Consider the following 16,313-nt stretch of genomic DNA (forward strand, 5'->3'; position numbering starts at 1 on the left):
CTATGCTACCCAGATAGAGCTTGAATGATTCATTGGTGGTTTTTTAAAAATCCCTTTGTTCCCCATGAAATAATAAATTAAGTAATGAGGGGGAGGGATGGAGTAAACTAGGAGGAGCAAACAGAAATTTATTATCCAACTAGAAGAAATTTGCCACCAGTGTTCCAGCCAAACCTGGGGACCCCTCACTGAGGGTGCAGTATTGCACAACTGGGGGTGCGGGCCTCCAATCACATTGTACTCTATATGAAGCTAATCCTAGTCTTTGAGAGCAGAAGTCTTGGGAGTACGACCTTTGGCACGTTAGTTCTGCTTCTTAACTGCTTCATCTGCAAGATGGAGGTAAATTTAATTTAACGCTTTTGAGGTAAGGGATTAAATAAGATAGAATGCTGAGCACGCAGTTGTCCTTCAGTAAATACTAGTTCTTCCTTGCTGTTTGGAAAGAGGACTGCTTTGGGAATCGGAAGGCCTGGATCTTGAACCCAGATCTGCCACTGACTCACCATGTGACACTGAAGATATTGTTCCCCCTTCTAGGTCTCTCTTTTTTCTCCCTCAGCTGAACTAGAGGATCTTCAAGTCCCTTTCTTCTCTGACGTACATTGATCCTGGGATTCTGTACTTCTTCCAAGCAGTGACTTTTCTAAACCTCTGTGCTATGAAACTGCTTTCTGAATTCATTCAACATTCCCTAGGCTCTGCTGTTCTAATTAGATTTTGCTGGAGTGGTTTGCACTTACTCCCATCTGGCAGATCCAGTTCCTGATCATTTTAAATTTTGGTCTAGAATCCTCTATCAAGTACCTACAATGTGAAGTGCCACCCCCATGCTGTAGTTATACTATACTGAAAATCTGGATTCCTACAACCATTCACTATCTTATCATTATGAGCAAGGATACATTGAGAACCTGGTCTGTGCTAGGCCTGTAGCTACAAAATAAAAAGTGGGGGACTATAGGGCCTGGCCAAGAAATCTTACCAGGAAAAGAAACTATGTACCTCAGGAGGAAGAGAGCAATAATATCCACCAACATGGCTCATATGTAAGGTCAAATTTGTAAGTTCCCTGCTTGCTTTTGCTCACCATGGTATCTCCAGGGCCCTGCACAGTGCCTGAAACATAATAGGTACTCAGCAAGTGTTTGTTGAATAAATAGTGAAGAGGAGACATGGAGCACAAGTGAAAGGTTTTATTACTATGTTCTTGAACAGGCTTTTGTTTTAGGCCTTGCACACTGTTGATGGGAATGTAAAATGGTGTAGCAGCTATGGAAAACAGTATGGACATTCCTCGAAACATTAAGAATAGAACTACCCTATAATCTAGTAATCCAACTTCTGGATATACATATCTAAAAGAATTGAAATCAGGCTCTCAAAGAGATATCTGCACTCCCATGTTCATTGCAGCATTATTCACGATAGCCAAGATATAGAAACAACATAAATGTCCGTCGATGGATGAATGGCAGAGAAAATGTGGTATATACATAAAATGGAATATTATTAAGCCTTTGAAAAGAAGAAAATCCTGCCATATGCAATTACATGGATGAACCTGGAGGATATCATGCTAAGTGAAAAAGCCAGGATAAATATTGTGTAATTCTGCTTATATGAGATGTCTAACATAGTCAAATGCATTGAAGCAGAGAATAGAATAGTGGCTGCTGAGGGCTATGGAGAGAGGGAAATGGCAAGTTCAATGAGCATAGAGTTTTAGTTCAGCAAGCTGAAAAAGATCTAGAGATTTACTGTACAACATAGTGCCTATAGTTAACAATATTGTATTTTGCACTTAAAAATTTGTTAAGAGGGCAAATCTCATGTTAAGTGTTCTTATCATAATAAAAAATTCAAATTCAAATTTTGCTCCTTTTGTGTAGCATTTTTCAAGTTTACACATTTACAACATGGTCCTTCCTCAAGCCACATGTCAGAGAGTACCTCTTGCTATTTGTCTAGGTTGTTGTTGCCCTTTGTTAAACAACTCCCAAGCTGAAGATTTGTCTCTCCATTCTTCCTGGGCTCTATTTCATGCATTGGGTGGTGTTTCTAACTCTGCTAGGACTCCCTTGAGAACCAGAAAGTTCTGTGTTGCTCTAAAATGTAGTCTTGATCCCTGATCCCAGGATTTTGCAGAAGGAAACTTAGTCTGAAAAAAAAAGTAAGGAGACAGAGAAGAGAGGAAGACGAAGGGAGGAAGGGAAGAAGGAAGGAAGGAAGGGAGGGAGGGAGGAAAGAAGGAAGGGAAAAAGGAAGGGAGAGTGAGGGAGGGAGTGAGGGAGGGAGGGCCTAAGCCTTCTTTTTTCCTGCTGATTTGGGTTTAAAAACAAAATTATAAAGCTCTTGTGTAAAAGACACTGTCTTCGCAACAAGCCTGCTGAAGCCTTCTTTGGGATTAATGGGAAATGTGGACATAACTAAAAGTTTGAAGATATGAAATTTTGAAAATAGAATACTACTGACCCACAGCTCTTCTGGAGCCGTTGCCTAGGTAACTCAGGTTTGAACACCTGCATGGAATCGGGCTTCCATGGAAAGGAGCATAGGGATGCGTCATTTTAGTTCAGGTAGCTTTCACAATGTGATGCGAAGCCTGATTTCACAAGGGAAACGACTGTTCTTTAAACATGTACGAAGAAAGACTATGACAAATAGCTCTGAGGAAAATGGTTCCTCATCCTAGCTTGTCAAGCTGAGGACTTCTATGGATGATAGATCTTTGCAGTTACAGCCTGAATCAAGTTAACAGCTTGTGTAAGACAACATCAGGATGAAATAAAAAAGAATCACGAGAGAAACTAAATGAAAGCTTGGATGAGAGCCTTTGAGCCCAAATCTTTTTTTAAAGTGCCTTGAAAGCTCTTTTTTCCCCCTTTCTCTCATTCTTTCTTTCTCTCTTTCATTTTTTATTTTGTTTCTTTTTTCCCGCCACATATTGCAGTAAAACTGACATATCTCCGTCAGAAGATTGAGCTCCCAAGTGGGCTATGTTTTTTCCCCACTACAATCTTTCTAATAAACAAGAGCTGTCAACTACTCACCATGTAATTCACCGCTCAAATGTCTTCAATTTACCGTCTGCGCATGCAAATCTCTGGCATGGCTACCCCGTGTGTCCATTTCAGGGCATCTTTTATGCGTTCATAATCCTGCCAAGGACTCCAGTCTGTTGATAAATTCCATTAATGGGGTAAATAATTGAGAGGGAGAGTAAACCTTTTTTTAAATCACTCTTCAGCATCCCCAGCCCAAGACCAGGATTAGGATTTAGAGAGACACTTCTAATCCTTTAAATTGATCCCACCTGTAGCAGAGTTAGTGCTGACCTAAATGCATTGACCCAGAGATTAACAAACAAGAGTCCTCTGGATAAATGCATCCTCCACGGACTACTGCCTACTTCTACCTTTCAAAGTTGGACTCACATACCCTCGGATTTTGCCTCTGTGTTCTTCCTTTTTCTCTTCTGTCCAATAATCACACATCACCCTTTTTCCAGGACGGCTTTAAATGCCAGAACATTCGTCAGTTGTGATTCCAGTCCAGGATATGAAAGATGATCCAGGCTGACTCCCTGCAAAATTCGAAGTAGGTGAAGTTTGTCTCCTTCTGTTCTCCTTAAATGCCTTCACTGCCTTTTCTTCCAAGAGAGACCCCCAACTCCCTCCCCCCAACTCTGCACACACGCCCATACTTTAAATCTATCCCCTTCCCCTTAGCAATCCTCTTTGTCGCGAGCATCATTCATTCAGGGACCTGTTCTGTATTCCTAAGGTGAGAGCTGAGGGGTTGGTGGCTAAAAATGATTTCTGTTAAATTATGGCTACCATATGGCAGACATTTAAAAAGCTAACAGCTTTATTGAGACATAATTCACATACCATAAAATTCACTCTTTTAAAGTGTACAATTTGGTGGGCTTTGATATATGTAATCACAAGGTTGTATAACCATCGCTACTATCCAATTCCAGAGCATTTTTATGACCTGCCACAAAGAAATCCTGTATCCATTTAGCTGTCATTCCCTATTCTTCCCCTCCTCCCAGCCCTTGTCATCCACCAATCTACTTTCTGTCTCTATGGATTTGCCTATTCTGGACATTTCATATAAATGCCCATGTACAATATGTAGTCATCTGTGACTTAGCACAATGTTTTCAAAGGTCATGTATCTTGTAGCATGCATCACTACTTCATTCCTTTTTATGGCTGAATAATTTTCTGCTTTATTGCATATGTCACATTTTGTTCACTCATTTATGAATGGATAGACATTTGGGTAATTTCCACTTTTTAGCTATTATGAATAATGCTTCTATGAACATTGTGTACAAGTTTTTGTGTGGACATACGTTTTCAATTCTTTGGGGTATATACCTAAACGTGGAATTGCTGGGACATGTGATAACTCTATGTTTAGCTTTTTGAGGAATTGTCAAACTGTTTTCCAAAGAGGCTGTACCATTTTACATTCCCACCATCAATATACGAGAGTTCTTGTTTCTCCACCTGTTCTTGCCAATGGTCATTATTTGGCTGCCTTTTTTTAGTATGGTAGGCATTTTTACATGTACATTATCTCATTTTATATTCAAAACAACCATGAAAGTAGCTATTATTCCCCCCATTTTGTAAATGAGGATACCAAGACTCAGATAAGTTAGGCAATAATAATATTTATTGAGTACTGATGATATGGTAGGCATTCTTGGAATCCCTATATCTCCTTTAATCTGCACAATGATCCCATAAGGTGGGTACTGTTTGAATTGCAGAAGTAAAGAGAGGTTAACGTGACTGACCCAAAGTCACACAGCCACTAATCAGTGGAGCCAGAATTTAAGCCCAGACAGTCTGATTCGGAATAAGTGGTGGAGTCAGAATTCAAACCCAAGGCCATTTGGCTCCAACAAAGCCCATTCTTATCCTTGCCACATTCCACTAATGCATCTCTTGTGCTATACGTCCAAGGCTGCTTGCATTTTAACAGGGGGTCCAGTTGTGGAATGTTAGGTGACGTGATAGAAATATTCATGCAAGTGAGGGCCCTCTAGCCTTCTCTGCCTACGGGGACAGCAAATTCTTCACAGGAGAGTTCTGATAAGGGCTAGGATGCTCAAGGGGCCACATTCAAGGAATGCTCCAAAATCCTGAAGAGACATGAGATTCCAAATTTATAGGTAGGAGTAGCTGGGAATTAACATATAAATAAAACTTCTAAAGTGATATTTTTTTATTGAGTTCCACAAACAGTTGTCTCTCTCTATGTTAATAATTATAGCTAACAGTTATTGAAGGTTCACTCTGTGTTAGTCACTGCTCTATGGGCTTTACATATACTAAATCATTGAATCATCACAATAGTCCTATAGGGTTTGTATTATTATCATCCACATTTTATAGATGAGGAAACGGAGGCAGAGAAAGGTCAAGTAACTTGCCCAAGGATACACAACTAGTATGTGGTGGAGCCAGATTGTGAAAACAAATGGTCTAGCTTTAGAGTCAAGGTCCTTAACGACTGCCTCTTAAAAGAAATTGTAGGGCTTCCTTGGTGGCACAGTGGTTGAGAATCCGCCTGCCAATGCCGGGGACACGGGTTCGAGCCCTGCTCCGGGAGGATCCCACATGCTGTGGAGCAACTAAGCCCATGCACAACTACTAAGCCTGTGCTCTAGAGCCCGCGAGCCACAACTACTGGGCCCAAGTGCTGCAACTGCTGAAGCCTGTGTGCCTGGAGTCCGTGCTCCGCGGCAGGAGAGGCCACCGCGGTGAGGGGCCCGTGCACCGCGGCGAGGAGTGGCCCCCGCTCGCCGCAACTAGAGAGGGCCCGCGCGCAGCAATGAAGACCCAACTCAGCCAAAAATTAATTAATTAATTAATTTTTTAAAAAAAAGAAAGAAATTGTAGGGTGGGGCCATTGGATTTATCCATAGGCTCAAAAATGCTCATTGGATCTCTAGACCTCAGTGACAGTGTAATTAATGATGATAAATGATAATGATTCAAAACCACTAGGGTTCCTTGTGAGTCTAAAAATTTACACAAACCTTAAGTTCATTCACGAGTACAATCTTAGGGATCATTCCTATGGACCTTTTAGAATCGCTGTGTCAGAAACATCAGCTACACTGTCTGGTTAAATATTGTCCCTCAGGGGTCTTGTTGGAGAATATTAGTGGGATTCTACTGGATTTTATTGAAACTTATATCAGTTCCCATTCTATGTTCCCTATATCAAAGCCTAACAATTTATAGAATTCAAGCATCTCTGGATGATCTTTACTTCTTAAGGAGCCATGGAACAAGGATCCAAAATGGCACCCTCTCTCCCCACAAGACTGATTGTGAAGCCAGACACATGTGTCCAGGTTCCCTCTTAACTTTAGCTGCAAAGACAGAAACACAGCCCTTTAATATTTAATAATTTTTTTTTTTACTACTAAACACTACAGGAAACCCCCAATTATATACATCATGGGAAAGTGGGAAAGGATTTCCATGACGTTAGCCTGGGATCTATGTATTCTTTTTGAGACTGAGGCACAGGATGAATAATTCTGCAGGGCTGGGGCATGGGCTATAAAAATAGGTCCAGAATGGTGTGTTCCTAGTTAATCATCCAGAACAAGGCTTGGACAAGTAGCTCCTTGCAGTCAGGAAGTCACGTGAGAACCTAGGGAGCAAGGGAGGTGGGGGAGGATGACAGAGAGTGGGAGAGGAAAACTACAAGACAGGATGTTAGACAAACGTCCACATTTTGCCACAAGGGCTGCCATGTCACATATAACCCTGCTGAAGATAAGGAGGAAAATAAAATTTAACAGTTGCTGTGAGCTCTACATGCCGGTCACTGTGCTACAAGCATGAAAGGCACTCTCTCGTTTCAATCATCACAAAAACTCTATGACGCATGTAATATTATTTTCTCCATCTTTGACAAATGAGGCTTAGACAGAGCAGGTACCTTGCAGGCTTAAGCCAGATTCAAAGTCAGATCTGCCTGATTCCAGTGCAAGCTCTGAAGTGCAATTTTCCACCTCTCTTTAAATGTTTCATATAAACCCTAACCCACTGAAAGTTCTTTTGTGAATTCAGTAGCAATAACAAAGTTCTCTCTGCTTATGATGCTCAACCAGATACATATTGGTTCTTAAAGGAAGGATAGCTTTGGGTAGCAGGCAATATAATAATTACCAATTATTAAGCACCCCCCAACTAACACTGTAAGTGTATTATTTCATTTATTTCTCTCAGAACCCTAAGATGTGGGAGACAATTCTTATCCTCACTTCAGAGATGGAGAAAAAGATAAGTCCAGAGAAGTTATGTGACTTGGCCAAGATCACATAGCTAGGAAATGGTGGAGTCAGGTCTCAAATTCAGGTAGCATGGCTCCAGGGCTGGGAGCTTAATAACTTTGCTATATTGCTTCAGGATACAGAGAAGCTATTAGAGGGTGTTTCATTTATCTATTTATTTATCCATCTATCTATTTCTTTATGAGTCAGTGGCAGCTCCGCTTCTTGTGGTCTTCTCTCCAGGACCCAGCTGGTGTAGCGGCCTGTCTGGAATATGCCAGATAAAGGCATTAGTGACCTTTTTCCTGCTGTGGACTCCTGGCAATTTTGTGAAGCTTACAGACCCTTCCCAGAATAATATTTTTAAATATAATAAAATTACATTAAACTATATTTAAGTACAATTGCCAAAAATGACATTATAAATGGGTTTATTTTTCTCCAGTTTTGAGAGGAAGGGTAGAATCCTGACCTAGTTTTCGGCCACATTCAGCCCAGAAATCTTGACCAGAAGGAAGCCCAGTGCTGCCCTCTAGTAGTCAGGTCCCAAACTGAAATTAAAGCTGAGACTGTAATGAACCCACACATAGCCACAGGATGTCACTATTATACAAGTATTCTCAAACTCCTCAATTTTTTTTTTTTTAATTAAAGTGTTGCATGACTTGTAAACATATTTTAGAAAATGCAGAACAGTAAAAATCAGAAAAATTTTGGTTTTAATGGATACTGTATTTTTTTCTAAAAATCACAATCAAACCACATACACAATTTTGTAAGCTCCTTTTTAAAAAAAAAAAAAATTGATACCATAACATACATAAATTTAAGGGCTCAGGATTTGGACTCAAGCCAACCTGTCTTCAAATTCCAGCTCTGACTTTCCTTGCCATGTGACCTTGGGCTACTTGCATAAGTTCCCTAAAGCCTAGGTTTCCTCCTATGAAAGAAACCATGATTAAACAGAGCTACAACCCAGCACTGCTGTGGGGATTAAAGATGATGCATATAAAGTGTCCGGAACACAGTAGGTACTCAAAACATGGCATTTCTTAGGCAGAGCATTTTAAGACCATGCTAAGCCCCGTGTACTCTTGCTTTAGGTGGCCTCACCCAAATCTTTCCATTTATACTTTAACATCTACCCACATCCTACATTAAATATATTTTTTGCTAAATTGAAGTAAATTTTTAAATTTTGCTTTTGAAATTTATTAGTTATGACTTCTTAGCAGAGATTATATATACTCAGGAACTCTTACAAACTGATGCAATCTAACCAACAATTTTTCCAATGTATTGAAATGTTTCTGAGTACAAAAAGAAGTAATTTATAAAGTCGATGCGTTACATTTTTTGACATTTACTTAAACATTTATTGACTTTAATTTTGCAGTTACCTACATATTTTGAAGCCAATAATATTCATCACATGTCAAACACCTTTGCAGGTCTTAGAAAAGTTCATAGACCTTAGACATTGTGCCTATAGTGCTTGATGGATTACAATAAAAGTTTCTGGCTAACATTATTATCATTACACTTACGCATTATTTTATGGCTGTGGAATATTTAATTTTGTGTACGATCCAAAATTCACTCAACCATTCCCCTATTATTGTGTATTTAGGTTGTTTCCAATTTTTTTCTATTATAAGTGATGTTATAATGAATATCTTATAATATAAACTTCTTTTCAGTATATTAGGATTATTACCTTAGAATAGATTCCCGGAAGTGAAATTACTGGGTCAGAGTATATGAATGTCAGTAATGATTTTTGACATGTATGGTATTCATTTTCCAAAATATTTGGGCCAATTTATGCTCTTTCTAACAGTGAATAAAATAAAAGTGTCCTTTTTATTGCTCTGTCATCAGCTCCAGCTCGTCTCAAATTTATATTTGTTAATTCCACAGGCCAAACAAAAAATCTAGTTTTAATATGCATTTTTGGATTACTGGTGAGTTGTTGAAACATTCTTTTGCCATAATTTTGTAAGTCATATGCATTTCCTGTTTTGTAAAGTGTCTCTTTGTATCTTCCCCCACTTCTAAGGTCCAGTGGTAGACAGAGAATAGCCCAAATTGGTGTCTTGCCCAGCATTATGCAGAATTGGGTAATTAGTAATGCTATATAATAACTACAGACTGTGGCTAACAGTATGCATTGGTTTACTCCACTTGCATTCCACCCCAGAGTCCCATCCAGCTAGGGCTTTGCATGTGAATTAGATATCACCCAGTAGATGCACTTTTGTGAAAGTCTGGCAGATGGAAATCGGCTGACAAGCTAGAAATTGCAGTCCTGCCTGTAGAAATGATTTTCTGCAGTGTTTCTTCTCCAGCTTCCTGGGTATCAAGAGGAACAGAGGGGTTACCCCCAGCAAAGGCAGCAACAGCAGTTTCTTGATGTGGTTTCTAATCACTGGATCGCAGTTATGGATGCTCTTCATCTAGCTCCCTGGGTGTTCAGAGAGAGCTGCAGCAGCTGCAGAGGTGACAATGGCAGGTCCTTGATTCTGGCAGGGCTCTAGAGGTGACATCAGAAGTAAGAGCTCCCTTGAGGTTTCAGTTCAGTATTTTTTTGGAACTATTCTTTTAAATCCAGCCTACACCCCACTCCTTTAGACCTTCCAGCAATTTTGTAAGTACCCAATCCTCTGTTTTAAATTCGTTGCTGTAAATTGTTATGAACTTTCTGGAATGTAGTCTAACTATCTATTATAGTTTTAAAATATTTGTACCCTTTGACCCAGCAGTCTTATTTGGAAAATTCTATTGTACAGAAGTAAGAACATCAGGGTCCATTGCCACAAAGACATTTATTGCAGTGTTATTTTTAGTGGCAAAAAAAAAAAATCCTGGTGACAACCTGAATTTCCATCAATAGGGGAATGGCTAAATTCATACAGTACATCTCACTATGAGATATTTTAGAGCAAACTGAAAAAAATGTTGTGTGTGTATTGACATGTGTATGTATGTCATGATATATGATGTATTTAATAAAACAGGTTGTATAATTCTATTTTTGTAATAAAGAGGTAGGGACATCTCTTCCTGCTTAAACTTCTTAGAGTGGCTTCTGTTTCCTGCACTAAAATCTGACTGATACACACACTGTAACATTGTCACCATCACTAAACATTACATATTTAAGGTGTTGTAAACATCTGGTTTCCAATTCAGTTATGGGCCACATAAATGAGATAAATATACAAGAAATTTCTTGGAGGCCCAATACTTATTAAAATATTGTACCATACAAGGGACTTCTGCTTCAAGATGGAGTAACTTGTAGCAGACCAATGTTGTTGCTGAGAGTAACTAGAAAAATCAGGTAAAATTCCAAAAAACAAAATCCTTTTTGAAAATATCAGAGAACCAGGACTTGAGAAGGGAGATTCCAGAAAGAAGGGAAACTCATCAAAGCAAGCCCAACTTCCTACATGTTGTTTTTTCCCTTAGGATATATGTCAATTCTTGGCCCAGACACTGGGTAGAGGGTGACTCTGAAGAGGCAGAGAGGCCACCAGAGCTTTAGGTAATATCACAGGACTGAAGCGACAAAAATTGGAGTTTAAGTTCTGCCAAAGCCAACTAGGATTTGAGTGGCCACAATCTGGAGGGAGGAGAAGCACAGAAAAGTGAGCGTGACACTCAGCCCAGGTTTTTCCTTTCAGGAAATTGCCAATTAAGTTGCGCAGGGCAAAAAGTTAGAAGTCAAGCAGAGTGGCCAAAAAGTAGAGTGGAGTTTGGGGAAGTTTCAGAGAGCTGAGGAAATAAAGGTCGGAGTCCAGGACTTCTCACGGAGGAAGGTCCCTAGGAAACATCCACCCCCTGGATCTCATTTGGGACCCCTTAAAGAGCTATATCCTTGGAATGGGGCAAACTAGAGGTAGGCTGGGTCTAGTAAACGCTGTAAAACAGCCTCAAGTCACTTCAGTGGCTGATTGGATTAAGGTAATTTGCCCTTCTGCTGCCTCACAGAAAATGGGGTGAAACCTCTTTGGAGGGACACACGATCATCTAGAGCCTGTATACCTTTGCAGGCACAAAGTCTTGCAGTCAGTAAAAAGTTAACTGACATACCAAGAAATGAGCCCAAGAAGAGAAAAAAAACCCAAGCAATAGAAACAGACTCATAGTGATCCAGTTATTGCAGTTGTATGACAGGGACTATAAATACTCAAGAAAATAAATGACAACATAGTGAATTTCACCTGAAAGCTAGAATCTATAAAAAATAATCAAATGAAAAATCTGAAATTGAAAAATACAATAAATGAAATTAAGAATTCTCCATGGACCACATAAAGACTAATGTTTACTGCTACTTTTCAGGACATTACAAGCGCCAGCTATGTTATTCCCTTTGGAAGACTCCCTTCCCCCATTGTGTGTAGCATTTGAAGGATGGCCAACCAATATATCCCGCACTTCTCTGGTCAAGAGGTGGGCATGAGGTCCAAGCCAAATCAATTGGATCCTGCTAGGAATTTAAATTTTGAGCTGAGCAATGTAAAGATGGGAAAGAGTTGGAGCTGATTCATAGTGCCAGTGGTGCCTAGAAAAGTGGTCCATTAATTCCCTCTATCTAGATCCTGCAAGATGCCTTGTTTCTGAGACCTGGTTGTTTACTTTTTCCTTCTGTGAGCTAAATCATTGCCTTCCAGGTATACTCCTTGATTAACCAGTATATTCATTTGGGTAAGTAATAAATAAACTCCTAAATCTTTGTGGCTTAAAAAAATGTCTATTTCTTATTCATGTCCAATCCAAAGTGGGTTAGCAGGAGGACTATTCTCCATGCTACTCAGGGACCTAGGCTCCTTCCATTCTTTGGTTCTGCTCTCCTCTAGGTCTTAGGAGTTGCTATGACTGAATTGTTGTGTCTCCCCCAAAAATCATGTGTTGAAGCCCTAATCCTCAATGTGATGGTATTTGGAGTAGGGGCCTTTGGGAGGTAATTAGGTCATGAAGGCGGAACCCTCATGAATGGGATTAGTTCCCTTATAAGAAGAGACACAAAAGAGATGATCTCTCTCCACCATGTGAGAATACAGCAAGAAGGTGGCCATCTGCAGACCAGGAAGAGGGACCTCACCAGGAACTGAATCAGCCAGCACCTTGATCTTGGACTTCCCAGCTCCAGAACTGTGCAAAATAAATTTCTGTTGTTTACATCACTCAGTTTATGGTATTTTGTTATAGCAGCTTGAGTTGACTAAAATAGGCATCCTGTGCATTCAGCTGGCAGGATCAAATGTGGGAGGTTTTTATGGAAAATAGCACATGTCAATTCTGTTCATATTCCGTTGGCCAGAACTCAGTTACATGGCCACACTTCACTGCAAGGTGGGCTGGGAAATGTAATCTAGATGGACATCCAGAAAGAAAAGAACACTGATATTGATGAGCACCTGCAGTCTATACCACAGCCAAAGTTAGTTCTAATGCTTGCAAAGGACCCTAATCAATACAGATACATAGGGCTTTAACAGACAGAGCTTGAAGAGGGGGGCAAGTAAGATAGAGGAACTAGTGTAAACAAAGAGAACAGAGCATCATCTGGTTTGGCTGGAGTGCTAAATGTGTGATTGGTGTTGGAGGAGGCCATGGAGAGGATGTGACCACCAGTTGACCTGCAAGCTGGACTCGGGTAACTGGAGGCTCCTCACCCCCGCCCCATCCTTGGAATGTGCATTCTTCTTGCTTTCCCCACGCTACAAGCTATCCCAAGGACACAGCCTTGAGATAGTAATGTGTTGAGACCATCTGGAGCGTATACGTGACTAAACCCAGTTAAGGCCTGTATATAAACTTTTAAGATTCTGGAGGATGGATGCAGAGATCTACTCATCTTGCAGACCACCCCCCCCACACACACACACAAAGATAAACCTAGTATGTAAGTTCCCTTGCTCATTAAATCTGTCACCTACCAATCTGGAGTGCTCTGCCGCTTTTTTGATGTCTTTTTGCCCTCTGTGTACAGGGGGCAGTCTGGGAACCAACAATTGAGAGCAAGTGGGAGGCAAGGTTGAAAGAGGCAGGTAGGGACCTGAATGCCAAATTAATTCTGTAGGCCAAGGGTTGACAAACTCTGGCCTGTGGGCCAAATCGAGCCCTCCCCAGGCTTGGCTTTGTAAGCAAAGTTTTATTGGAACACATCCACGCACATTGTATTATGTACTTTCTATGAATGCTTTCACTATACAATGGCAGGGATAAGTAGTGGCAATGGAGAACGCATAGCCCACAAAGCCTAAGAATACTTACTATCTGGCCTTTTACATAAAACATTAGCCTACCCCTGCTGTAAGTCCAAATACCAGTTTTACCATTTGCTTTCTATATGACCTTGGGCAAGTTACTTAACTTCTCTGTGCCTCAGTTTGCTTTTTAGTAAAATGATGGTGAGATCAAAATGATACCCTCTAGGGTTCTGGCAAGGATTGAATGGATTACTGTACATAATGCACTTAGGACAGTGCCTGGCATTTAGTAAAGACCATAAACACATTTGCTCTTCTTTTTGCAAACCTCCAAATCTTGGCATGCCCCAGAGCTTAGTCCAAGAGCCTCTTCTCTTTTCTAGCCACACTTCCCTTATGACTCTAAGATTTCTTCCTCCTATGACACTTATTTTCTATTACCCTGTTTTGTTTTCATCAGGGTACAATCTGAAATTATTTTTTTTATTGTTTTGTTCATGTATTTATAATCTGCCTCCCACACTGGAATGTAAGCTTCAGGAAAGCAGGAGTTAGTCTTATTCATTGCTGAATCCCTAGGGTCTAGAACAGTACCTGGCACAAAGTCGATGCTCAGTAAATATTTACTGAATGAGGGAATGAACTCATCCAAGAAAGTGGCAGATATAGAATTCAAACCCAGGTCTGACTGAGGCCAATGTCCATGCTCTTCATCACCATGCTGCACACTATAATAGCCAGGAGACTAGAGAGGGGAGAGTGGATGGAAGAAACATTTAAGAGGTAAAATAGACGTAACAGCAACTGATTTGGTAGCAGTGGAGGTAGGAGTGGGACAGAGTTGTCAGTCAGATATGGCTTTGAGATTGAGGCCTGGATGACACTGAGCTATAGATTTGGGTGTCATCTGCTTACAGGAAATAGCTGAAATTATAGTAAATACCTACAATTAAGGGAATTGGAGAAGGAAAGGACAAGACAGAGAGAGGGAGGAAACAAGGAGAAGGGACATATTAGGGTCCCAATACGAAATGGATGACACATTCAAAATAGGAAAATTTAAGGATGGTTTAATAAAAGGATTGTTTACAAAGATATAGGCAAGGGTGTAGCAAAACCACAAGGGATAACATTATATGTTGGAGCTGTTAAAACCCCTAGGTTGGAAGGAATGAGGGAAGTGATTACCAGAACTCAAAAAGATTAATGTAGAAGGACCACTCTGAAAAGAATTGTGACCTTTGGTAGATTGAAAGAACTAGCTCTAGGTGATCCTACAGGAAGGAGCTGAGAGTAATAAATAGCCTAACCTCACTCCTCCATCTCTTTATGGTATCCTGCCATGGACTTCCAATGGACATATCTAACTAGAAATTAACTAAAGGACAGGGATCCTGTTGATGTAATCCATAAAGGTCAGCCTCCCAGGGATTAGAGCAGAGTGAAGAAAAGTAGAGGAGTGGATCTGGAGGAGCAAGTGGAAGCTATCCAACACAGTCCACTCCTCATGCCCCCCAGTATCCACTCATCATCCTTCATCTAGGTGAAGATTTTGTTTCACAAGCACAGGATCAGACAAAGTCCCACCAGCTACTGTATGACCACAGGGTGATGTGAATCCAGTCAAATTTCCACCTGAAACCTAAAACAATGGTCACCACTACTGCTCTTCACATAAGGTAGTGGGGATCAAAATAGGGTTAAATAAAGTAACATAAAACATAGCAGCTGCAATCTCTGTTTTTTGTAGTTTGCTTAAGGTAATAATCAAAGCTACCTTCTTCCACCACCCATTCTGTATTCCCCTTTCCCTCTGCCATCATCCAGGCTAGACCAGGTTCTTAAATTCATGGGAAAACCAAGTTATTTATGTCTATAGGATATGAGTTCGTTATGGTATTATCTATATTATTGGGTTGCTTCAGTTTCCATTTGTCCAATACAATTGGGCAAAGGAGTGTAATAAAAACTCAGTGAATCATCTGGGTTCCAAAAATAGTCCTCCTTTCTCCCATTGTGTGTCAGTCTCAAGTACTTGAGTCCCATCACATTCAATCCTGAATCCTGGGAGAGTACACCTCTGTCAATGTATTTGCCTTGACCAAACTTACATTTCCTTCCCTTTGATCTAATAAATTTAGAAAGTGGTAAATATATGAGTAAGCCAAAATAAACATTGAATGCATAAAACAATAATAATGTCTAATTTATAGGGTCAAAATATAGAACAAAAACGCTGGTCAATAAATACCTATAAGTCAGAGCAGGGCAATCTGAGTTAAAGTGTTCTGTGGTCCTTGCATTGTTTGGGAGAATGGCAAATACATTGATTTACTTTAAACTTTATTAAATATGCTTGTTAACATTTCTAAGTAACCACTAAAAGAATAAAAACATAGCATATAACTTCCAAATAGAAAAAGAAAAAGTAGTTGAGATAAACAGACACATTTTAAAGTATCAATCCAAATGGAAGCGAGAAGTAAGGTAGCGGAAGAGAAACAAGAGTAGCAGGACAATGAGAAATATCAAAGTAAGAGGTTAGAATGTATAATTAAATCCAAATATATCAGTAGCCATAATAAACATAATAGACTAACCTCTTCAGTTGAAGTCAAAAGCTGGATGGGAAAAAAGACTTCCAATTACAGCAGTAAGGGAGTAGCTTTTAGCAGACTAACTTTCCCACTGGAAATAATTATAAAAATTGCACAAAATACATATTTTTAAAAGTGCTTGGAGATGTTGACAAGCAAACAATACAAGCAGGACCTTAT

General features: G+C 40.0%; 1 protein-coding gene across 1 annotated transcript in view; it reads right to left on the reverse strand.

The window, feature by feature from the left end:
- The window catches only part of GUCY2F (guanylate cyclase 2F, retinal), a 92,194-nt gene extending 82,423 nt beyond the window's left edge, over positions 1 to 9,771 (reverse strand). The window contains 1 exon segment of the mRNA XM_061178197.1: positions 9,697 to 9,771. Within this exon segment, the coding sequence (XP_061034180.1) occupies positions 9,697 to 9,771 (75 nt within the window).
- Between the last annotated feature and the right edge of the window lie 6,542 nt (positions 9,772 to 16,313).

This window comes from Eubalaena glacialis, chromosome X, assembly GCF_028564815.1.
Source record: "Eubalaena glacialis isolate mEubGla1 chromosome X, mEubGla1.1.hap2.+ XY, whole genome shotgun sequence".
Lineage (NCBI taxonomy): Eukaryota > Metazoa > Chordata > Mammalia > Artiodactyla > Balaenidae > Eubalaena > Eubalaena glacialis.